Source organism: Megalobrama amblycephala, linkage group LG17 (genome assembly GCF_018812025.1).
Source record: "Megalobrama amblycephala isolate DHTTF-2021 linkage group LG17, ASM1881202v1, whole genome shotgun sequence".
In the NCBI taxonomy this organism is placed as follows: Eukaryota; Metazoa; Chordata; class Actinopteri; order Cypriniformes; family Xenocyprididae; genus Megalobrama; species Megalobrama amblycephala.
The window spans coordinates 9,282,960-9,309,355 of NC_063060.1; the positions used below are offsets into that span (position 1 = coordinate 9,282,960).

The window sequence follows — 26,396 nt, forward strand, 5'->3', positions numbered from 1 at the left end:
CTAAACAATTACACAAATACACAACTGAGCAATTCTGTTCAATACAAGAATTTTATTAGAAAACAAGATGCAACAGAGCAATGAATTAAACAGCATAATGTCAGCACAGCTTTCAGCAGCCTGTGCACAAACTCAACTCTGTGGTCACTCAGTTGAAATTTAAAACATTCTCTGAGCTCTATGTACAAAGCCATTTGTGAGAATCTTGAAAACAAATTGGGGGAAAAAATGGATTTAAAAAAGGATTTTAAAATGCCATTTTCAGTCCGAACATCAGTCATGGGCAACTGAGAGGAAATGGCATTTTTAATATCTATACAAATGGTGGACAATAGTGCAAAAAAAAAAAAAAAAAAGATTACAAAAAAATCCAGGCTTTTCCATTTGTTTACTTCAACACAAGTGGCGCACAAGAGGATTATAGATAAGGACATGAAGTAATAAGAGAGGGACCGGAATAAAGGTGCAGAGGAAATCTGAGAGAGAACAGATAGATTTGGATCAGGGAGACTCCGCTCGAACATTGTTTGTTCTTTCACCTGGTTCGGGACTGTGGCGATCTTGTTTTACATGTTCTCGTCCATTGCTGGATTCTCTACGGTGTGTACGCTCTTTGCTGCGACTGCGCTTGTGTGACCGTTCCTTACTATGGCTGCGTTCCCGCTTCCTGTTCTTCTCCTCCCCGGCTTCCTGCCTGCTCCTGCTGCCTGAGCGAGAGCGTTTCTTGCTAGATCGCTCGGTTTTGTGTTTCCTGTCTCTGCTTCTGCTCCTTGAGCGCTTACTCCTCTTTTCCTCCCTGTGCTTTCTATCCTCCTTATCTTCTTTGTGCCTCCTCTCTTCTCCCTCTCCCTTACTTCTCTTGTCTTTTGACCTCTCCCGATCTTTATGATGATCTCTGTCTTTCCTGCGGCTACGCTCTCTCTCGCTCTCTGCCTCCCTCTCTTTATCTCGTTCTTTCCTCTCATTCCGCTTCTCCCGGCTGGCACTGTGACTCCGGCGTCGTTCCCTGCTACGGCTGCGTCGACGTTCTGTGGTTCGGTCTGGTGTTCTGGAACGTCGTCTATCTCGGTCTCTCTCCCTGTCTCTCTCTCGGTCCCTGTCTCTATCCCGGTCCTTTCCCTCCCTTTCTTTGCGCTGACGATCTCGTTCTCTCTCCAATTCACGGTCGAAGCTTGCGCCATGTCTTTCTTTGTGATGGCTGCGACTCCGGGAACGATTTTGGGATCTCCTGGGACTCGGACTTCTCTTAGGTGTCCTGAACACACACAAAAACACAAATCATCGATCACAGAAAATGCACAAGATACCTTGTCTAATAGGAGAGAGTGGGGTAATTTTGAAATGGCAATAATATTTCTTACATTATAACATTACAAGATATGAAAGACACAATCTGCTGTAGCCAAGTGTAACTCATAGCAGAAATGAATTTATGCATGTATAAAGAGTAGGGCTGGGGGATATGGCAAAAATTGATAAAATGTTATATCAGTCGATATCGATAATTATCACAAATGTCAAATCTTTATTTCTTTCAAGTTTAAAGGAAGATTTTTGCTCCCATGTGAAAGCTGTAGAAACCAGACTGTTAAATGTGGTTTTAAACTACTCTTTATCGTCAGAACATGACAAACACTTCACATATTTGAAAATATACATCTTAAAAGAACAAAATCTTTCTTATATTAAAATAGTTTCTGCATGTGCTAACAGTTTATATTGTTTCAAGTCGTGTTGCTCAGCATTTCTCCTGTTTGTCAGCGCCATTACATCTGGCTTTAAACTTTAAAATCACTAGGACATTTGTGTTCTTCGCTGAATTCTAGCATTTCTCAAGGTTCAAATGAGTAGCACTGTTTCATTCCGCTTTAAAAGCATAAACGGTATATCGAACTCTTATGGTTTTATCAAGGAAAATTATTTTGCGATGATTGCGAAGATCATTATCGTTTTATCGCCCAGCCCTACTAAAGGGTGAACAAAATTTTGGGCTAATGTTTAAAATGATGTCAACTCAAATGAGATTGAAGACTAGTCATAACTGTCTAATATTTCTATTGAACACAACAAAAAATAAAAAGCTTCAGTGGTAAAAAGTAGCTTTACGCATCTGCGCCAAAATTACTGGTATCACTGGGACAAATTGCCCTTTACAAACACATTTATTCTCTGCCAAGGCGTGTCTCAAAACTTTAAACTATTAAAAACGGTTGGCGATCAAAAATTAGAAAAAAATTAGACAAATCTTGCATCCTTAGATCAAACACTGATCGTGGCTGATCTGGTTAGCCAAATAATCTCAGCCCACCCACACACAACGGCTGTACCTGGAACGGCGCCTATCTCCATGCCTTGTTGAATCGGTTGCCGTTGCCGCCTCCTCCTCCTCCTGCTCATCTCTTTGCGGGGGTTTACGTGGTCGGCTCTTCATGTGCTGGTCGATTGCCTTCTGCACAGGAACAGGTATTCGTGGGAACAATGTTGAGAACCATTCCAGCTTGGTCAAGAAGGAGCGGAGCATCTCTCCAACAGTCATTACACATCCTCCTCCAGCCTTCACGTCCAACTCCTGATCACAAGTGACAAGAGAAAAACTATTAACACCCCAAACACACTTAGACATGCACTTTTCGCATGGCCTCTGGTAACAACACTAATGATTAGACCCCTAAAGCCATTACACTGTAAACTGTCCTGTATAAAATGCTTTATTTGTGATGACCAAATACTGAGTCTTCACCTCTGCTCTCAGCTGACTTAATATTCAGTATTTAAAAGGTGCACCAATTTTATTTGTTGTTTCACTGACTGATATTTTGGACTTTATAATAGCAAATAAACAGCATAGATAATGCCACAGTATAAATAACTTATTTACTAGTAGATAAATCTGGTCATGTAATGGCCAATCCTGTTTATATAGAATAAAAAGGCATTTTCTAGCCTGCTAGTCTGAAGTCAATTTTAAATGGCAAATGGATTATTTCATAATGGAATTTTATTGCACCTTTATTATAAGCGGTACCATTTAGAATTGACAGGGACTAATTACATTTCTTTTTTTTTTTTTTTTAAAGAAAATATAGTTTATTATATTAATACTTCAATAGTTCAAACAACTGCATAATAATTAGCTTCCACAATGTCTCTTACTATGCACTGACTCAAAATAGGTGCGATGCTGAGGAGGTCGCAGGTCAGCTGACATTTATGATGCACCGGTGAGTGTGAAGGGGTGGAGTGGGTAGGTGAGCTTTTCTAACTGCACTCACGAACGCCAGCCAAGAGTGTGGAGCACACCCTATATCCAATCCACCCGCATCACAAGGGCCATCTGGGAGAGAGAACAGGGCAGTCAGCCAGAGACACACATAACCACCATCATGTTGGCAGCAATGTCTGCTCAATGCGAATAAGATCTCCTTGTAGGCTATTTTTTAAAATAGATAATATTACTTTAACAGGTGAGAGTGTGTGTGCAGGTGCATAAGAGATGAACCAGCACCCATTAATGGATATGAGATTTACAATCTCTATAAAATAAATAAAAAAAAATGTCTAATTAAAATGTCCCTATGAATCATCGAGACATACTGCCATTATGTGAATATTGCAACCAATCACTGAATTCACATATAATCACAGAGGAACCACCTTCACATCTAGCTCAAAGGGCCAGAGTTTGTTTGTGATTTGTGCTGCTGCCACCACAAATACAACTGCAGCTGCAACTGTGTATCTTATAGGGAACATTAAGCCAAATGAGGTCAAAAGGTTGAAGGACAGCAATGTGCATCACAATCAGCATTTGGCCTAAAGTTTTCTGATTACAGCCATGTACATTAGAATAAGAGAGATTAAGGCATTACCCGTGGTGACATACCTCCTCGTCGTCAAGGAACTCATCATACCAGTCAATCAAGTCAGGAGGAGGTTGAGTATACCTATAATACACATATGACATGATAAGTGTATATTCATTGGGATGGTCAAATCAAAAAATAACCATCCAAACTAACAATGTACCATGACCTAAAACATCTCATATAGGAGTCAAAATCTGCTAAGGGGTAATAATGTAACAACAGTATTAAAAAGGGATTATTTTTTTTTTTTACCATTATTTACAACAGTATCTGCAATTTCATGGGTTTAAATAAACGATTTTTGTTAAGAGACAAAAACAACTTGCGCATCAAAACTACTCCTTTCCTAGTAAAAGTCAATAAATTTGCGACAAATTAATGTAAAATTTTGACAAGCCAAACATGTCAGTCTCTGAGTAACGTGATTTATTTAAGCCACAAAATAAACCTGAACTACCCAAAAGGCATTTCAAATGTCTCCAGCATGTTTTATAATTACCTAAATATCAAACAAAGTTCACCACTTATGCACGTTATCATGTCTGTCAAAAACTTAGGCTGGCTGGTTGGAATATTACAACTAAAAACTTCGACATCACACACTCATGGGCATCAATCACTTCACTGAATACTTGCCAGCTAAGAAATAAATAATTATTACCTTCCGATCCCATCTGTTTTCAAATCCACATCATTTGAATATCACAACATCGATGTCTGTCAAAAAATAACGTGCACAATACACGTTAGTATTTACGAGAAGCAGAGGACCAGCGAGTACACGCATTTTCTGGAAAACTCACACTACCAGATGTTTTAAATGCGCTTTCCGAAAAGATGGTGAAAGATGCCATTTGTCAGAGATGATAACGTGCATAATACATAACGCATGCGAGTATAAATTTGTTCCACACTCGCTGAAATTCAATCATGATCAGAGAACTGAGTGAAATACTTCACACTGCATGCTAAAGTAAATATTCAATAAGTTTCTATTCTTGACTGATTTTTTTTTTCCCTCCACAATTATGGCAATAGATGAACTGTTAAATGAGTGATCTTGAGATGAGTCCCTGTAGTCGTCCAATTTGACTCAAATGCTGATGTAATATATATTATAAACTTGATGTTTTTTTTGTTTTTTATTTAGTTTTAATACCATCTTCTCAGTTGTTTAAAAGATTAAGGCAATTATCAAAGTTTGATTAAATGTTTAGTTTTCCAATAAAAGATACATTTTTACATGATTTGTTACATTTAATACCCCTTAGCAGATTCTGAGTCAGAAGTTTGTGTTCTTCTGCTCTACATATTCCTTAGCAAAGGCAATGCTAGAATTTGATTATTTAAAAAAGTTTACCCATATGAACCTCCATGCCAGTGTTAATGAGTGAAAATAAATTACTGAAAGTAACTCAGTTAATGTTAAACATCTGAGGTGGATCTGACTCATACCTGATGTACATGAAGCCCAGTGCCCTGATATAGGGCGAATCTGTGTGAGTGATGAGACCCATCACTTGTTTGCGGGTCAGTTTCAGTGTAAATAGTTTATACAGCAAACAAAACGCAGTGGACACGATCCCTCCCGTCCCGACTCCACGAACCTGCAGGACAAACCATGAAATTTAAAGCTAGATTTATTTTTAGCTTGAGTGAATCTCTCCCTTGATTTAATCAAAGTGACGAAGATGACGGGAGGATGAAGTTGAGGAGGTCTCTAGGCACGTACTTCTACTTACCCCTCCGCACATTCCCGTCTGCCCCGCAGTCTTCCTGCTGCCTTTTTCCCATGGCTCCACATGGGTGACCTGAGAAAAATATTTAAATTAGATTAACCATTTAAATGTATTCAAACATGGCAATAAACTGGATAAAACTATATAAAAACTATACAACTCAACAAATCACCACTGTTCCAAACAGTCACCGCAGTCTCAACATAAACCTAACCACACAAAATCAAAGTGAAGCTAATCAGATTACCTTTACAAACACTTTCACTTATAGCTAATATTTTATAATCATAAATTCGTTTTAATGAAAAATTCAAATATTCTTATAATATTTTTCATCTTATTTATTGTTGCAACAGTACTGGCTAATACAGTTACCATAGTTTTAAGAGTAAAAATAAAGGGCCGTTCATACCAAGGATGATAGAGGAACGATATCATTGAAATCACTTTCATAACTATTTTCTTCTCAGCTGATGAAAGATAAAACATTGACAGCCAATCAGAATCTACCCAAGTTTAAAGTGATAGTTCACCCAAAAATGAAAATTCTGTCATTTGCTCACCCTCAAGTTGTCCCAAACCTGTATGAATTTCTTTCTTCTGTTGAACACAAAAGATATTTTGAAGAATATGGGTAACCTAACAGTTGATGGGCACTATTGACTTCAACAGTATGGAGAAAAAATAAATAAAAAATACTATGCAAGTCAACGGGGTACATCATTTGGTTACCCATGTTCTTCAAAATATCTTCTTTTGGATTATGAATTTGTGGTTACGGGTTTCAAAACCGAAGGTAAGTTACGGTTTACAAATCTGAGCGTGGGTACGGTTTATTAATTCATGAGCGCCATTTGATAAACCGAGGCAACAATTAAAGAATCTGTGAGTACGGGTTATAACCTGAGGGGACGAATTGCAAAACTGTGGCCACAGATTTTATTCTCCTACAGGTGACTATCTGGGCTCCGTACTTTACCATACAGCTAAAGTAAACGGTGACTAAAGCGGTCAATAATGTGTCTATATTCACCTTATGTATTCTTCTTAAAGAAAGTCAGTGATGCGGGTTTGGAATATTTGTGTAATGACAAAAAATTCATTTTTGAGTAAACCACTTATGTAGCTACATTTGAACTAGTTAGCATATTAGCCTCCATGGCCTAACACGGTCTACTGTAGCTCACATATCAATAAACAAAGCAAAAGTCATGTATTTCAAGCATATTTAAGCCTAAAAGAAAATTAACAACCAATAAGTCATACTCAAAGCATCAACGATATGAATAAAAGAAAAAAGAAAACCGCGGGCTTCACGCGCATCGGCCCGGGCTTATTTCACCACCTTGAAGTAGATCTCGTCAACCACCTCGTGGTACGTCTTGAGCTCGTACAGTTGGACCTTGAAGTAGGGCGACGACAGGACGTTCGTCAGGATCATCGGGTTGAGGTTCATGGTTTTCTCGTTGCCCCATAACGGCAAAACGTTGCCGTGTTTCCCGCCGGCAGGTTTGCTCACGGCCTGCTGCTGTTGTTGCTGCTGACTAACCGCCATGGCAGTTCCTTCACAACGCCATTAAAATACAAAACCAAAGAAAATGACCGTTCCCCCTAACGAATACAGCGGCAACTCGTCCGACGAGGCGCACGAGTGGCAGACCGACGTCTCTTAATTCATTCGATTTGAATTTTAGATAGTTTTTTTACAATTATTCTCTGTGATGTTGGAAGACGCACGCGAAGCGCTCTGTTACGCCGAGTTGTGGGGACAAGATGGCGCGCGGAAGAGGGGCGGTGGAAAGGGACGCAAGGATTGGGGTTGCCAAGTGTGTCACAGTGAAATACTCCTCACCAAAAGGAAGTACACTACAAATCATATTTTATTCCATGTGTTTAAAACCATTGATTAAACATGCATGTAATACAACGTGAAAATAAAAAAGGATCTCTCACAGGGGGAAGACAAAGTTAACTGCATTTCCCAGGAAGACGTTTTACAAAAGACTTGGCAACACGATCTTCCAGCAACCACCGTAGTTTACATGGTTTGTACCTAACTGTAGATGTCTTGCAGAGTCCATCTGATAATAAATATTAAGGCACTTCTGTTTTTCCATATAATATTGGTGTTGTGCGACAGTAATGCTCTAAGTTAAATTGTCTTGCCCATTAATGTTAGCCTAAGACTTGTGTACAATACAGTACTTTTACTGCATGTTTATAATATATCTTTATTATGTGACATGGATTTTAAGTTGATATAATAAATAATAGTATATTGTGCATAAAAAACATAATGTGCAAAAAGAATATCAGCAATATGTTTTATTTCTTAAACAACATTTATGTTATGCTCTAATGCATTCTTAAAATGCAACATTACATTCTGAATTTTGACTGACATTTTTTGCTGCCATTTAATTACATAATTTACTTTTATGCAAAAAAAAAAACAAAAAACCAAAAACAAACAAAAAACAGGTACATTTTGAGAAAGACATTCGTGGCAGTCTGGCACTGTACTTTCTTAGATTTCAATAGGCAGTATTCAAGAAGTATTAAACAGTATTTAAGAAATACACTTATATATAGGTAAATATACTTATATGTATATTTATATAGGTATATTTACCTATAATATACCTATATAGGTATATACTTTATGACCTTTATGATTTGAAATATCAGATATATCATAAGTCTTTCTTTCTTTTTTTTTTTACTACTTTAGTTTTTTTGTTACAACTGAAAAACCAGAACACATAAATTAAATCCATGTTTTCTTTATATACAACTATCTAAAAATTTACAGATCTATAATCTACAATATGAAATCTGATAAATAGCCCTGTTTATTAGCCTTAATGTTATTTCAAACAAATTCTTGCAATAATAAACTATAAAATCTCCCAAATTTTCAAACCGTTTTAAACTAACACAAAGGATCCTGAATCCTGGTTCAGGTCTTCTACATCTCTCCTTAACAGAAAAGGAATGCCTGTAAAACTAATTTGGATTACGCCATTTTAACAGAGGCTTCTAATTTCAAATGACTTGAAAAACAGTCCAGCAGTCCAGTTACTTCTACCAGGTGTTGAACCAATAGCTACCTACAGCTCAGACCACCTAGCTGTCCTCTGTCTACTGTAAAGTCACAAAAAGGCTTTTATCAGAAATATGATTTCAAGTTTCAAGTCTACTTGAAATCTGCAGTATAAATATACTAATAATATGATTTTTGAACCGATTTTTTTTTTTCTTTTTTCAAATTAGCAGCATCCGTTAAAGGAAACACCGGACAGTCTAAAGTGCATCAATCCATGTCAATGGATTTTTAAAAAAAAGTTTATATAAAATAGACCTTAAATACTGCAACACGCCTTTTCGGTTCGATTATACCAGTGGTTCCAAGCGACCATTTTCAAAATGACTGTGAGAACTATAACCATGTATTTTTGGTAAAAGTGTACCAATCCAAGCATTTCCTGTTGCTTTGAGCTAAAATAAAGCTTTTGTCTGTCACCAGAGCTTGACCAGTAGGGGGAGCAGTGATGTCACAAATTCCTAGAGCCCATGAATGTGTCAGGAGCCCAGTATAGAACTGCTGCTTATGATCGAAGACAACTGCTGTCCCCTTCTTTGACACAGGATATTACATCACCTTCCCCCATGGATATTCAGTCTAGCGTTTTATAACCACCTGTTCAAAAGCTCCAGCACCAACCCTGAATGACAGAAAGAGAGATACACATTATATTAAATTACCACAGTCTGCAATTTGATGATATTTTCAGAGCTCATGCAAAATAATATCACTCAATAATCTGCTTCTTATAATGCAAACACAATGACCATGTAATCACACGAGGACAGCATAAGCAGAGGATGACAGTTGCCGTGGTGACCTTGCGGCAGGGATGTTACATAATATATTTCACCTGGTGTGCTGAGAGCCCAGTGCAGTGCTTCCTCCTGGCCCAACAAACAGCCGCAGACCCTCCTCTGCAACACACATACACACAAATATTTAGACTATATTTATTTTTTTATAAAATAATATCAACTGGTCAACAATAAAATGGGCAAAAAAATCTCTTATACTTACACTGAAGAACAGTATCATTTTTTACCACCCAGATAGCCCTAGCAACCACATAGCAATGTCCTAACATTACAGCATCAACTTTTGCATGGACAAAACAACATTTATGTAACAAATAAATGCAGCCTTGGAGAACATAAGAAACTTCTTTCAAAAACATTGATTTATATATATATATATATATATATATATATATATATATATATATATATATATATATTTTTTTTTTTTTTTTTTTTTTTTTTTAATTATATCTATTATATGGTCTTGGCCACCATGCTGCAGCTCAATTTCAGGGTCTTGGCAATCTTCTTATAGCCTACACCATCTTTATTTAGTGCAACAATTCTTTTTTTCACATCCTCAGAGAGTTCTTTGCCATGAGGTGCCATGTTGAACTTCCAGTGACCAGTATGAGAGAGTGAGAGCAATAACACCAAATTTAACACACCTGCTCCTCATTCACACCTGAGACCTTGCAACACTAATGAGTCACATGACACCGGGGAGAGAAAATAGGCTTGTTTGAGATGCGCCTAGCCTCGCCTAAAGTTCAGCCGAGAGTAGGCGGCTGCAGTTAGGGGAGGAGTGAAAAAAGTGCAGGCAAGACGAACAGTTCTCTGTTCTCGTAGTGGATCAGAACCTACGAGATCAAAGGCGGATATCGCGAGATTCACACTCGTGCGCTGTGTTGCTGATAAACTGGATGTAATTTAAGTTCTGTTGCTTTTATATGAAAATAAACATAATGAACAATACACCCAAAGTACTTGTTATTTATTTCCATTCGAAAGATGTGTGTATCAATCATTTTTACTTTAATTATAGACATGTTTTTATATTTTTTTTTTATAAATGACAACGAACGATCACTGTGTCAGAGAGTTTGGGAATATTCACACATTATTTTTACACATAAAAACATGATATTAGAGTTTTAAAATCAAACATTTTAAATCAGATCAATACATCACGGTTGTTTAAACCAATAAGCTTTAAGCTGTGTCGTCAGCAAGTCGTTTCCCATCGTGCTTTTGGTCAGCGCAGTCGGTGGAGAGCAACTGCGCTCGACTGCAGAATCCGACACGTCCGCCTCGCACTCGCGAGAGGTTTTTGACACACGTCGGCATGACATCAGAGCAAGGCGGCCCACCCTCGGACACATTTCTAACCGGCATGCATCTCGCGGTGATCACCGGTGATCGGTTCTGCGCAGAATTTGCTCATCTCAAACAAGCCTATTGACTAATTGGGCCCAATTTGGACATTTTCACTTAGGGGTGTACTCACTGTTGTGGCCAGCGGTTTAGACATTAATGGCTATGTTGAGTTAATTTGAGGGGACAGCAAATTCATACTTTTATACAAGCTGTACACTCACTACTTTACATTGTAGCAAAGTGTAATTTCTTCAGTGTTGTCACATGAAAAGATGTAATAAAATATTTACAAAAATGTGAGGGGTGTACTCACTTCTGTGAGATACTAATATATATATACACACACACACATATATATATATATATATATATATATATATATATATATACACACACACACATACATATACATACATATATATATATATATATATACATACATACATACATACATACATATATATATATATATATATATATATATATATATATATATATATATATATATATATATAGCTCTTGTGGTCTCAGGGAAAAGATCTTGTGGCAGCTGCAAGTTTAAAGTTGCAGTCTCTGAGGTCTATCCATGAGTCAGAGAGAAAAGAGGGGAAATTCTTCTGTTTGTTTGAGACTGTAGTAACCATAGTAAACATTCATTTTATAAAGCCACAATGTGGTGCATATTAGTGCAACTGTGTGTCTGCGGTAAAACACAACTCAGAATTTCCTTGTCTTGAGTCTGAATGCAGTTTGCACCAACTACGGGACAGTGGAACACTGTGTGTTGTGATGTAAAGCTCTGCGAGAGCTGGTCGTATACACGGCACGTTTTCGTGTGTGTGTGTCCGCTGTTGCCCACAGCCTGCTGTTATGGAGATGGAAATGATGTTCAAATGTAAACATTTTTTTTCAGGGCCATTCAAAATATATCAGCAGAAGTAGGCCTATTTATGTCATTATATGTGTGTGTGTTTGTGTACCCTCCCTGCCATATAATGCAGCCCCGGTACCTTAAAAGGAACCAAATTTATTAAATTTTTTCTCCGAAATTCACTTACACTGTTCATTTGTTTGTATTTGTATTTATAATGTTAAAAAATTCTATTTTTTAAACTTTCTATTCATCAAAGAATCCTAAAAATCACTTTCCACACACACACAAAAAAAAATGAAGCAGCAACTGTTTCATCAACACTGATAATAAGTAATGTTTCTTGCGCACCAAATCTGCATATTACAATGATTTCTGAATTTCTGAACCGTTATCTTAAATTGTAATAATATTTCACAATTAAACAATTTTTTTCAAATAAATGCAGAGACTTATGGCGCTTTTCCACTGCATGGTACCAAAGACTATAGAATAACACAAGACGTGTCACTCGTATTGTTTTGAATGGGAGAAAGTTGGTAAAGATTGGTAAAGTCATTACGTCACTGCAGCTGCTGCTAGAAGCTCCGCTTCCTATAGAAACAGTCAGATGCCTCCGAAATGAGACGCGCATTTAGGACTGCGCATACGCATTAGCTTGATCTAGACAGTTGTCAGATTTCATTGGTAATTTCAAATATGAAATTTAATCGAAAGCTTGGCAAACAGCTTTGGACAATTTGAAAAATTTGTAAAATCCACGTTTTTGGTGGGGCTCCCCAGGTAAAATTCGCATTCAAGGGCTAAATATGACGTTATTTGGGGTCGCTTCAACCCGTGGACATGAAAAACAACCCGCGGCAACAGAGTAAAAGTAGCCCAATTCTGCGGGAAAAGCGCGGACTTGGCAACACTGGTTCCAAGTGAACCGTGCCGATACTAAAATGTGACATGTAAACACTGCAGAGCACTGATTGGTCAGAAAGAATCGTCACTACCAGCGTCATTGGATTTGAAATACCAAACCCGCTAGATTTAAATAGGCAGTAACAGCCACCGCAGTATTGTTCGCATGACTTTTTTAAACGACTGTCGCACACAACTTGAAAAAAGAAATGGCTGTATCGTGGACAGTAGATGAGTTGCAGACTTGTTGGTAGCATTTTTGCTACCAACAACAACTGACTTGTTGACTGTAAATGCTACATGCATCAATGTGCTTTGTTTATTTTAGGAAAGGTTGCTTAATCAAAGTTGTTCTAATAGTACCTTCATTACTAGAATCGAGTATGCTGCGGCTGAAGTCTTGACCCTGTAGGATTGTCTCAATGATATCGTCAGCATCCACTCTGGTAGCGTCCATTCGCTTTAGCTGAGACTCAACCGAGTCCTGCTTTACAGGGTGCCTGAAATACAAGCATACACACTTTGTTAATGACTTCACTCACAGATTTCTCTGAAAAAGATTTTGCAGGAAGAGCTAAAACACAGGTTTACCTGTTGGCTGTGATCCCACTGTGTGACGGTGTGGCTAAGTCTTGGGGCAAAGGTGTGCGGGACTCTCTGTCCTCACTGGGCTCTGGTAGGCTGCCAATCCCAGTGGAGGCACTGCCCGCAGACAAGTTCCTTCTATGCGAGAGCTCCGTCAGGCTGGAGGAGCGCGAGTGACCCGTGCTGTAGCCTACATGGATGTCCAGACTGATCAATATTATGATATAATATTATGCAAAAAGCACAATAAGAGCAAACAGCAAAGAATAATAGAATAACAGAAAAGCAATACATTTGGTGTGAATGAACAGACCCGAGAACTTGGACTGCTGGCTGGCGTAGCTGGCGGTTCTTGAATGGCCACACTTTCCCAATTCATCTGGAACAGAACTATGGCTGAAGATTTTTCCTGGGGTTTCTAGATGATAAAATTAAGTGGATTGTTAGCATCATTGTGAATTTTGGGATGGTTGAAATGCGAACTAGCCTTTAATTAAGAGTAGGGATGTGCCCTAAAGGGACATGGTTATGGAAAAAAATATAAGATAGGAGGAAAAAATTATATTTCAGTGCTTTTGCGTTCTCTTGTAAAAGTTTTGTGTTCTCTCGCAAAAGTTTCTCCTCTCATCTCATGTTTTTTCCATCACCATGTTCCTTTAAAGACTCTATAGAATGTGTTATTACATGTTATCCATACCTTTCCGAATAAGGTATTTGGCTTCGGGACATCCCTACATGCAATAGTTTGGAATAATTTAGATTTTTTAATGTTTCTGAAAGATGTCCTTTATGCTTCCCGAGGCTGCATTCATCAAAAATATAGTAAAAGTAATAGTAATATTGAGTAATATTATTATAAATTAAAATAACTGTTGTTTATTTTAAAATATTTTAAATTGTAATTTATTCCTGTAAATTTATTCCAGAATTTTCAGCATCATTACTCCAGAAATAATTCGAAGATACTGATTTGGTGCTCAAGAAACATTTCTTATTATTATCAGTGTTGAAAAAAACTTGCTGCTTCATAATTTTGTGGAAACCAATTTTTTTTCAGGATTCTTTGATGAATAGAAAGTTTAAAAGAACAGCATTTATTTGAAATAGAAATAATTTGTAACATTCATAAATGTCTTTACTGTCACTGTTGATCAATTCAAATGTGTCTTTGCTGAATAAATGTATTTATTTAAAAAAAAAAAAAAAAAAAAAAAAAAAAAAAAATATATATATATATATATATATATATATATATATATATATATATATATATATATATATATATATATATATGTACTGTAAAAATATAATGTAGTATATGTAAGTGGTGTTTTTGTGTGTGGATTTTCAAGGTACCTGTACAAATATGTTGATAAGTTGATTTCTGTGTCTCTCCTCTTCTGTCTTCATGTAGACATGTCTCTGGGTCTCCTGGAAAACCAATGGTCATTGCAGTGGATGGAGGCCTGGAAGAATAAAAATGTGACCATTCCATTAAAAACATGTAAACATAACAAAACATCAAAAAAGACATTGTTGCATATACACAAAAATCACATAATGTAACATACAATATAATATTCTTAACTTAAACACAAACTTAATATACAAAACATTACATTTAGACTCCTACATTCTGGCTCCCATTTATTTACACGAGAGCCTTAATATTTTGAAAGCTCAATATCAGAAAGGGGAAAAAGTCATGGAGATAATACAAAAGCAGAATATGTATTTAAAAAAAATAAATAAAATAAATAAAAATAAAAATGGATGGATGGATGGACCGGACCAGTTACTAGGGTCTTTTGCATGATTGCTAGAAAGCTAACTCTCACGTCTGTGCTGAGATATGACGTGTTCATGTTGCTAATACATTGCTAGGATGCTGTAAACGGTTGCTAAGGTGTGGCTATACAGTTATCAGAGTGATAGTAATAGACAGGATGCCTGCCAGAATCAAAAGAGCCAACCCCTTTGTCTCTATGATGTTCTGATGCTGAGATTTTTTATGCTGCCATGCAGTTGCTAGGGTGTTGTAAATGGTTGCTAGGGTGTGGCCAGACAGTTGTCAGTTAGATATTTAAATATTACCTGCCAGTCTGAACCAAAAGAGCCCATCCCCATGTCTCTATGTTGTTCTGCTGCAAAGACACAGTCAATTAATTTTATTCTATGGTTGATAGGGTGCTCTAAATGGTTGCTAGGGCATAGCTAGACAATTCCCAGGGTGATATTTAAAAACTACTTGTAAGTCAAAATAGACCCACTTGTTTGTACAATGTTCTGACCCAAAGATATATCTCACATTTTTTTTCAATGGAATTCTATGGGGTGGTTGCTAGGGTGCTATAACTGGTTGCTAGGACGTGGTTACAAAGTTTAAATGTCAATATTTATTGGCTGCTTGCTAAGCTGAGTCAAATGAGCCCTCCCTACAGTCTCTGATACAGAGATACAATCTCACAAATTACTGGCCAATGTAAGTTTTCGCCCTCCAGACAAACATCGTACAACCAATCACTATTAAAAGTGATAGCACACCTCTCCTCAATAAGCCATCTGATTTGACACCTCATTCACGGGTCTACGACAAACTGGAGAAAGTTTTGTCCAGAAGAATGCTAATAAGTATGAGGATTAACAATAGTGATGCAAGCACCACTAATAAGTTAAAAAAAGGAGGTTATTCACATTAGTTAAAGGGGTGTAAAGAAATGTCCAATGTTTCAAGCATGACTTCAGACTCATGAATGAATTAAACTATTTTTATGATACTTTTAAGATGTTTTTGCATCTTTTTTGAAGCTTAAAATTTCAAATTTGTTTAACTGCATTTAAAAGTATGGAAATAATCAAAAATTCACCTTCAGTGTTTTACAGAAGAAAAAAGTCATAGAGGTTTGAGTAAAATTACAAAATATTTTGAGTGAATTATTCCTTTAAAGTCCCCCTGTAGTCAATAATTTTCATTTAGTATATGTGGAGCCATGAATATGCAAATTAATACCTGATCCACTCGGTCAACTTTACTGAAGTAAACACTACACAATGGCAAGTGGAAATACTGGTTTAATTCAGCCATATTTGTTTCAACAAGAAACTGATTCAGAAGAAGAGGCAAAACAAACTATTCAGGTTTGTCTACTATTCGATGAAGTAACGCGTTTTATGTATCACTCTTTACAATGTCGGACACATAACGGAAATTGATATGATTAGCCTTTGGCTTGACTAAGTTATTAAACACCGAATAATGTGTTGCTAATGTTACACAAACCATGTACCTGTTCACCATCTCAGAGTAACACATCTGCCTTCTAACAATCAGTATCCTTACATACACTTTGAACAACTCAGAATGTCAGTGGGAAAGGCATCATAATATACATCATATACATAATTTACCCACTATATTGCTAAATGTACCTGATTTTTCATATCAACAGAAAAATGTACCAGGATAACCTGGTTTCTCTTGAGACTGTCAAGCTTCCCAGCATAGTTAATGATATTCTAAAGCTTGCCCCAGATGTTGACAGGATTGGTTACAACATGTTTGTGACGTAATCTATAAATAATCTGATATTAGAAGGATATTAATCCATTAAGTACTAATATGGCATTTCACTGGTTTTAGTGCCTGATGCACCAGCTAAAAGTACTTCAGGCGCAGTATGAACACTCCCACACACGCATGAACACCCTGAATGCCTCTCACAAACACATACTCACAGGGAAACACCACCAAACACTTTGATTTATGAGTGCGTATAACTATTTTTGACAACCACCCATCCATAGTGAAGAAATGAAACAACTCCCACTGAAGCACATTTCAAGTGGGTAAACACACACATACACACAATTGTTTCACTATATTAGTGAGAACATTCCATAGACATCCATTGATTTTATATCAAGTTAATGATTTTCTATGGCCTGAGCCAACCCCTACCCCTAAACCTACCCATCAAAGAAACGTGTGCAAGATTTAAAGGTGCCATCGAACGTTTTTTTACAAGATGTAATATAAGTCTAAGGTGTCCCCTGAATGTGTCTGTGAAGTTTCAGCTCAAAATACCCCATAGATTTTTTTTAAATAATTTTTTTAACTGCCTATTTTGGGGCATCATTAACTATGCACCGATTCATGCTGCTGGCCCTTTAATTGCTCGCTCTCCCCCCCCCTCTCGACTCTATCGTTGCATAAACAAAGTTTACACAGCTAATATAACCCTCAAAATATTCGTGTTTAATCGCGTAAGTATAGTATTTATTTGGATGTTTACATTTGATTCTGAATGAGTTTGAGGCTATGCTCCGTGGCTAACAGCTAATTCTACGCTTTTGGAGAGATTTATAAAGAATGAAGTTGTGTTTATGCATTATATAGACTGCAAGTGTTTAAAAATGAAAATAGCGACGGCTCTTGTCTCCGTGAATACAGTAATAAACGATGGTAAGTTTAACCACATTTAACAGTACATTAGCAACATGCTAACGAAACATTTAGAAAGACAATTTACAAATATCACTAAAAATATCATGATATCATGGATCATGACAGTTTTTATTGCTCCATCTGCCATTTTTCACTATTGTCCTTGCTTGTTATGTAACAGTCGGTGTTATGTTGAGATTCGCCTGTTCTTCGGAGGTCTTTTAAACAAATGCGATTTATATAAGAAGGAGGAAACAATGGAGTTTGAGACTCTATGTCATTTCCATGTACTGAACTCTTATTATTCAACCATGCCGAGGTAAATTCAATTTTCAATTCGATGGCACCTTTAAAGAAAAACATGTTTTGGCCAATTTATAAGCCTTTTAACTAGTGAGGACCAGTAACAGTAGAATGTCCTCACAATTCGATTGTCATACAATTTTCACTAAGTGAGGACATTTGGCACTCACAAGTATAGCCAAACCTGCACACACACACACACACACACACACACACACACACACACACACACACACACACACACACACACACACACACACACACACACACACACACACCTCTTCATGGTGGTTTATTTGTCATTCATATCAGTTGCTAATCCACTGTCAGAACACAGTGCATGTTGTTTTAAAGGGAGATTGTGTGCCAGCTCGCTTACATAACAGGAAGCACACCTTTCAGTGTATCTGGGTGCTGTGTGAGATGACACATTTATCTTCCTCTAAATGTCAGCATAAATGCCAACTATTTCAACATATATGCAAACACATCCACATGATTACTCTGATCTGAAACCATACCAACTATAAACAGCTTCAAGCCTATTGAAGAAGAATCAGATCAGCATAAAGAGATAAAGCATTGAAAGAAAACTTCAAAACAAAAAAAGTTAATTATTGACATTACAAATGTTGTCATTTGTACAACCTTGCCATTACCAGTGTTGAATAACTTAACGTTTTACATTATTGTGCTACTCCTAATGAAAGCAACTACTTTCGATTATATCTTCACTTTTTAAAGGAACAATAATGCTATACTTAACTTACAGGTGTTTACAGTTATATTGTATGTAATGTGAAATATTATCAAAAAAATGTAATGTGAAATTGTATGTAATATGAAATATTATAAAAATAATAATAATAATAATAATTTTAAAATATTTTAAAGTAAAATTTTCCCAGAATTTTCAGCAGCCATTACTTCAATCGTCAGTGTCACATGATCCTACAGAAGTCATTCTAATATGCTGATGCGGAGCTCAAGAAACAGTTCTTCTTATTATCAATGTTAAAAACAGTTGTGCTGCTTAATATGTTTGTGAAGTTAATAAGAACAGCATTTACAGCATTTGCTGTGACTTTTGATCAATTGAAAGCATCTTTGCTGAATCAAAGAATTAATATTTTCCAAAAATAAATCTTAGTGTAAATCTGCAACCTTAACTAATTTTCAGAGGTTTCAGGCTGCAGACACCCCTGTGTGTTTGACTAAAAGCTACCAGGAAGTGGTTGAATCAGACTTCCTGTGTTCATGCGGTCCTAGACATTGGTGTCAGACAAAACGTATTTCACTGCGGAAAAAGCACTGGAGCAAACGCACGCACTGGCATCTGCACAGACACGCAAACAAACACAAAAGCATCACGAAAGCTGTGTCTGAACTGTCACATCAACAAGGTCTGGGTTATTCTGAGGGACAATCTTTTTGAAAAGACCAGTTTAGACCAGTATGAATTTCATGGTCTTTTATGGTCTTTTATGTCTCATTCATTAAGCCTTGATAAACCAGGCGGTTCGATGCTGATGACAAGCATCCAAAACATATGCTGCTCTTTTCTAAAGGATGCAGACAGATTCTAATTTGAAGATGAAATTAAAAATTTTCAAAACATATTAAGGGTCAACTTACGTTTTAAAGCAGGGATCACCCGACATTAGCTGCATATTGATTATCACCTAGAAAAAGAGAAAGAGGTGGTCAGTAGTTATACACATATGAGATGTAGCAGATTAAATATTTCATTAATACCCAGTGAAAATATACATCAGGTACTGGAGAATTGTGTGGTAAATTGTATTTTCATGAAGGATATAGTCATGTCTCTAATATCTGATGTGCCATATTTGAAGCTACTGTAAAATAGCGCATGTACACATAAATTAATGAATGAACATAAACATAATTGTACAAAGTTGATGCCGTTTTATAAAAGCAATAAACAATGGGCCTAGTCAAGGGGGTTTAAGATTCTCTGTTTTGCTTCATTCCTATGCAATAGAGATTTTATTTTTTCATGACTGATACAGATTAGTATTATGTTGAAACTTATGTTATGTGTCTCAAAATACAAAACTGATTTTTAATTAATGTTTTACTCTTGCTTTTTGACTCAGTTACAACTTAATATATAATTTAAAAATAAAACATAACATGCTTGATTAATATTTTGAAATGCAACTAATCACGTATGGTGGCTGTAGAAAGCGCACGACTCAGGACAATATAACAAATAACCGACAAAGGACTGAACAGAACAGGGAGTATATATACACATATATAATGAGGGAACTAAACAGGCACAGCTGGACAGAGATAGACTTAATTAGAAACCATGGTGACTAACGAGAACTAATACATACAAGATAGATCTGAACTAAACAGAACATACACATGACATAACGCCCCCCTCAGAAAGGCGTGTCCCCACGCTATGATAAACGAAGCCTAACCAGAGGAATGAGGGCAGAGGCTGTCGGTGGAGGGCATGGAGTTGGTGACGGACAGCAGCCTGGGGTAGTTGGCCACAGGCACCATGGTGGTGTTGACGGTGGGAGGAGCCAGGGTGGAGTTTGACTGACGGGCTGGGCGGCAACCGGGAGCCGATCAATGGCGGCGGAACCATGGTGAATAGAGGAACTGGCGGAGCAGAGAGTCTGATGGACCAGGGTGACATTGAAGCTTGGAAGGCTGGCGCTGAGCTGCTGGCTCCCGGGACTGAGGCGACGAAGACTCGGATGACCGGGGCGACAATGGGGTGAGCAAGGACAACGGGGAGTTAGGAGGAAAAATGCTGATAAATGGTACCATTCATGAAGCATTGTTTTGAAATCGGCCATCACTAAATAAGTCGTTATTTTGTTTTTTTTTGACGCTCCAAAAATATTCTCGTCGCTTTATAATATTAATATTGAACCACTGTACTCACATGAACCGATTTAAATATGTTTTTAGTACCTTTATGGATCTTGAGAGAGGAAGTGTCCATTGCTCCCTATGGAGGCCTCATGGAGCTATCGGATTTCAACTAAAATATCTTAATTTGTGTTCTGAAGATTAACGAAGGTCTTACGGGTGTGGAACGGCATGAGGGTAAGTAATAAATGACATTATTTTCATTTTTGGGTGAACTAACCCTTTAAAAGTGTCTGGACATGTGCATGGCTCTCTACAGATATAAATGTAAAGGCCTGTGGAATTCTGGGGTGCTCTCTGAACAGCTCCAGGCAGAGGTGGAAGGAGCCCGCTGATGGCGTAGGGGTGCAGGGTGAAGACGCAGCCGTAATCCCGAAAGTCTGTGGCGGAAGCTGGAACCGAGATCACATGCAGGGACATTGGTAGAAGAAGATCTCCGGATGGAAACGGCAAGGAAAATGAAGATTCGGGGGTGGGGACCTGGGTGGGAATTGGATTCGTGGACCACAGATTGATTAGGTCTGTTATTTTTTAAGGCCCTATCAAATGGTGACATTTATCATCAAACCCAATATAATGATTACTAATACTATTAGGTTAAAGTTTATTATATTATCTCATAATGCAGAACAAATTTTATAATTATTGTGTAATTATTACAATCTAAAATATAATTTAAAAATAAAACATAATATTCTTGATTCATATTTGTAAGTAATAACAATTATAATAATAAATTATAATATTAGTGTTATTGTTATTAATAATAATTACTGTAAGAATCATTGTTGAGAGTTATTTTAAGAGCCCAAAGGATGGTGCCATTTATCAGCAAACCCAATATCAAAAAGGTTTACTAATACAGTTATGTGATATAATAACTTTATATTATTATGCTGTTTAAGTATTTTCAGTCATAGAAAATACAGAACAGAATTTTTGATTATAGTGGTTAATTATTTAAATTTTAAACTTAAAATATAATTTAAAAAATAAAATTATATGCTTGATCCATTTTTTAATAATAATAATAATAATAATTATTATTATTATTTATAGTGTTAGTGTGAGATGTCAAGTGTGGCTGTTATGAAGCGCACAACGTGGGAGTAGATAAACAAAATCTTTATTAATATCCACCAACTAAAACTCTAAAAAATAATAGAAAACACAACCACATAGCATCGACAATATCTGACAAATGAACTAGGGAAACTCAGGGCTTAAATACAAGGAACAAACAAAGGGAACTAGATCAACATGTGAACAGAATATAATAATAATCAGCAGTGATTAAACACAGCAACAAACTAGGGCATGAGTAAGTAACCAAGGGAACTAATATGACCAGGCAAACAGGAACAGAGCAAACAAAGGGAAAAATTAAAGTAAGACAGTATATAAGAACAATTGCTGTGTGGCAATTAATTTTTAAGGGCCCAACAAATGGTACCATTTATCAGCAAGCCCAATATCTATTCGGTAACCGAATAGAAAAATGTGAATATCACAAAAAGAACATTTCTACAGGAAAGTCCTTTATACATGGTAAAATAACTGTAATGCTCTGTGTCACATGGTTTGTTTCTATAATAAATTGATAAATATGGCAACATGTATGTTTCCAACTGTTAATGGACTGCAGTGATGCAAGTTAAAAGGGTCTGGTCATGTGCATGGCTCTCTACAGATATGTGAAGGCCTGTGGAATTCTGGGGTGCTCTCTGAACAGCTCCAGGCAGAGGTGGAAGGATACAGGGCTGTGGAATTCTGGGGGCGCTGTGAACAGCTCTAGGCATAGGTGGGGGTTGTGGGCTGGAAAACACAGCTCAACACAGGCCGGAGCATACCATACATACCCACGCGAAACGGAACATGAAGTAACACAACACCGCACACAGATCTGAAAGGACACGCCCCTCACCCGCCCCCTAGCAACTGCATGTTTATGATACAAATAAACGAAAGGATACAATATAGAGGGCATGTGGTCTCAAGACGAAGGGGGCAACTGTCTCAAAATCTCTGTGTGCATCTTCATTATGACGTTGTTCTAATATATGCGTGTGTGTGTGTACCTTAAGTATAGAGTTGTCCTGACGAGTGTTTTTGGTGTTGTATCCCTCCAACAGACAGCGCCGTGTGGTGCTTCCTGAACCGGCAAACTCAGCCAAGTTTAAATCAGCAAAACCAAGCTGTGTGACACACCCACACCGTATCAGTGCCAGTAATCTGATAAAAAAATTTGTCATAATCCACGGATAAACAGAGCTTACCTTTGCAAATGTCTTCCCACCTTTGAGCTCCTTCATAAAAGAACACACCAAAAATGATTCAATCCAACAAACACATAAAAAAATGAAACACTTTCATCCTTAGAGCCCAAATTAAGATTTAGAACATATGTTTAATAGTACCTTTCTTACAGACACCCGAAAAACACAAGGCTCCAGCACCCCTGTCCCTGCATTAGCACTCATCTTGCATAAGAAGGAGAATCTTTTCTTCCATTTAACACAATTCACCAGAACTGGCTCTCTGTAGAAGAAACCGTGAGTTTTAGACATATATAATATGATAAAACGATAGAACTACAGATAAATAGAAGGATAGACAGGCGGATGGACAGACAGACAGACAGACAGGTGGATAGATAGTTAGATAGATAGATAGATAGATATGGCCTGGACATTTCTTTGAAAGATGCACTCTATAAACAACTATATAACCAACAACTGTATAAAATACATGTTTATATACTGTCTTTGCTCCAGTACACAAGAAAATCTCTATAAGCCACATCATTACCACTGTGTTATTAGGGAAAGAGATTTAGAAAAGGCATTTTATAATAATGTTTTCAGGCAGGGGAAGGATTAGCTTGTTACAGTGTCTGTTACGTCATATTTGTTCTGATTGTGAAAGACTGTGCATTCTGTAATGAATATTTCTGAATAATGCTTCCTGCTGCTGTTTTTCTTTTTCACTGTCTTTGTATGTCTCAGTGCTGTAATGTACTCAGTCAAAAAGCCCTTCCCTTGTTTGTCCTGAAAACACAGAAACACTAATGCCAAGGCAATAAAGTCAACCTTCATCTGCAGTGTTCATGAGAAGAAACGTCTGGCATTCCGACACAGATATGGAATGTTACTATTTTGTAAAATGCACACTGTTGCTATGTCCAGCCTTGACGGTTAGAGGAAGGAAAGGATTTGCTAATCTGGACACTGCCCACTTTTGTCGACCTGTTGAGTTCCCTGTAGAACCGTGTAGAACACACCCCCTCTAATACTCCCCTGACTGCCACATGTTCCTCTACATACAACAAAATTATCTATTCTACTTTAAAATAAATAAATAAAAAGATCTCGATATTAATAAGGCAAGCTAATAAAAAGAAATCAATTATTTCAAGATTAAAAGCAACACTCTTAATCACTCATAACATAACAATATATTCAGACACAACCAAATGTATTATTTTACATTATTATTAGTATATTTTACACATAACTAAACTGTTGTCACTTAAAATAATAAAATATAATACAATTCCAGGATTGTCTCACCTCGAAGACTCCTCTGAAAAGCCACCGTCCGTCAGTCGAACCTTGCAGAACAGAACTCCATTCACAAATGGGACAGATGACAACTCCTCCAGGTCCACATCCACTTTAAACTTAAACCTTTTCTTCTTCATCATGATGAAAGCCATTAATCAAATATGTGAAGGACGACAGATTTGCTGTTATACTCCACGAATAGGATTTAAAGAGACGGACACACTTTGACGCGCGCGTTGAATGAGTCAGTGTGCGTGCGAGACGATAGTTTTTCAAATGCTGCTCTGTGAACTGCGTCGATGTCGTCGAACTGACAACTGACGACACTTTAAAATAAAAGTCCTTCCAAAATAATAATATATAATTTATATGTAATATCATTTATATGTAATAATATAATTTATATGTAAAATATTTTGTTGCAATTACATCCAGTGCAATTAAATTTTAAGTTATTTGTGTCAATTGGTCTTTGTTAAATTTAAGAAATAAACTGTTTATTTATTTGTTTATGATTTGTGATTGTCGCATGGACTCTTTTATATATATTTATGTGCGTGTGTGTGTGTGTGTGTGTGAGAGAGAGAGAGAGAGAGAGAGAGAGAGAGAGAGAGCGATTTTAACCACTGTGGGAAGCTATAATAAACCTGAAGCAAAAAAAAAAAAAGGTTAGCATGGTCATAGATAGCCCCTTTACTGATTTATGCAGTAACATCACCATTCTGCTGTCTAAAAGATATTGACCTCCATAAACACTGCTTATCCTAATTTTGACCCAGTGTTTCTGTAACCTGAAACAAAGGTTGACCGGATGAAGCGAGGGCAGGATATATTTCATGACTTTGATACTTATTATGTGGGACCTGAACATGATGGAACGATGAAATTCAGCATTCTTATTTTAGGCTACTCTAAATAAGAAGAAGAACAAGAAGAAGAAAACAATATAGTTTGGTCATGTTCATTGCGAAATGTCAGTAAGGAAAAGTTGAAGTTAGCACTTGAGATTATTTACCCAAACTGCATTTATTTTGTCTTGACAAATTGTTTTTTTGGCCTACAGGGTTGGGGAGTAACGGAATACATGTAACGGCGTTACATAATCAGAATACAAAAAATGGTAACTAATTCGTTACAGTTACGTCAAAAAAAAGTAATCAGAATATAGTTACATTAAAAAAAAGAGAGAGAGAGAGAGAGAGAGAGAGAGAGAGAATACTATCAGGATTACAATGGTTTAATTTAAAGCTAAATAAAATAGTATTTTGACATCATAACGCTTGATTATAGTTCCTGGTTCTGTTGCCAGTCATGACTCACGTGAGCCACCTGCTGGTTTTATGCGCAAATAACAGCTGGCTGTCTACAATCATTCTCAGATGCAAGTTGAGACGCAGAAGTTAAAGGGATAGTTCAGCCAAAAATGAAAATTCTATCATCATTTACTCACCCTCAAGTTGTTCCAAATCTGTATAAATTTCTTTGTTCTGTTGAACACAAAGGAAGATATTTTGAAGAAAGTTTGTAACTAGGCCACTTTGGGGCACCATTGACTTCCATAGTAGGAAAAAACTACTATGGAAGTCAGTGGTGCCCCAAAACTGTTCAGTTTAACACATTCTTCAAAATATCTTCCTTTGTGTTCAACAGAACAAAGACAATTATACAGATTTGGAACAACTTGAGGGTGAGTAATTGATGATTTTTCATTTTTAAATTTTAAAACTTTAATTACGATGCTTCCAGCAAAGAAAAAACGTTTTCATTTCTGAAAAGTTCACAGTTATGTTGTTTTCAAAGAGGAAAAAGGAAACAAAGCATAAATTATGCCTGTCCACGTATGAAGATGCTACAAAGAAATTTTGAAATAGACTAACATGTTGATGGTGTAGACTTTTTTAATGTTGTGTATAAGCTATAATTATTTTTTCCCCCTTG

At 36.8% G+C, this 26,396-nt stretch overlaps 2 protein-coding genes across 2 annotated transcripts; both read right to left on the bottom strand.

The window, feature by feature from the left end:
- Window positions 1–32: 32 nt before the first annotated feature.
- Window positions 33–7,402, bottom strand: prpf38b (pre-mRNA processing factor 38B). Its single transcript, XM_048163432.1, has 6 exons — window positions 6,951–7,402; window positions 5,609–5,677; window positions 5,322–5,473; window positions 3,884–3,944; window positions 2,328–2,569; window positions 33–1,255 (listed from the first exon to the last, which is right to left on the bottom strand). The coding sequence occupies exons 1-6, from the start codon at window positions 7,158–7,160 to the stop codon at window positions 502–504; spliced, it is 1,488 nt and encodes a 495-aa protein (XP_048019389.1). The 5' UTR covers window positions 7,161–7,402; the 3' UTR covers window positions 33–501.
- A 513-nt stretch (window positions 7,403–7,915) lies between these two features.
- fam102ba (family with sequence similarity 102 member Ba) lies at window positions 7,916–24,763 on the bottom strand. Its single transcript, XM_048163433.1, has 11 exons — window positions 24,465–24,763; window positions 23,313–23,433; window positions 23,172–23,201; window positions 22,974–23,090; window positions 19,612–19,658; window positions 14,586–14,695; window positions 13,543–13,647; window positions 13,236–13,419; window positions 13,008–13,144; window positions 9,544–9,607; window positions 7,916–9,330 (listed from the first exon to the last, which is right to left on the bottom strand). The coding sequence occupies exons 1-11, from the start codon at window positions 24,608–24,610 to the stop codon at window positions 9,288–9,290; spliced, it is 1,104 nt and encodes a 367-aa protein (XP_048019390.1). The 5' UTR covers window positions 24,611–24,763; the 3' UTR covers window positions 7,916–9,287.
- Between the last annotated feature and the right edge of the window lie 1,633 nt (window positions 24,764–26,396).

Bases quoted from the DNA above. Each gene is read 5' to 3' on its own strand.
- prpf38b (XM_048163432.1), bottom strand. From the start codon at position 7,160: ATGGCGGTTAGTCAGCAGCAACAACAGCAGCAGGCCGTGAGCAAACCT. The intron at 3,945-5,321 runs GTATGAGTCAGA...TGTGTATTATAG, and splicing joins CTGGGCTTCATGTACATCAG to GTATACTCAACCTCCTCCTG. The intron at 2,570-3,883 runs GTATGTCACCAC...ACTTGTGATCAG, and splicing joins AGTTCCTTGACGACGAGGAG to GAGTTGGACGTGAAGGCTGG.
- fam102ba (XM_048163433.1), bottom strand. From the start codon at position 24,610: ATGGCTTTCATCATGATGAAGAAGAAAAGGTTTAAGTTTAAAGTGGAT. The intron at 13,420-13,542 runs GTCTGTTCATTC...ACATCCATGTAG, and splicing joins CCAGCAGTCCAAGTTCTCGG to GCTACAGCACGGGTCACTCG. The intron at 9,331-9,543 runs GTGAAATATATT...TCTGTCATTCAG, and splicing joins CTGGGCTCTCAGCACACCAG to GGTTGGTGCTGGAGCTTTTG.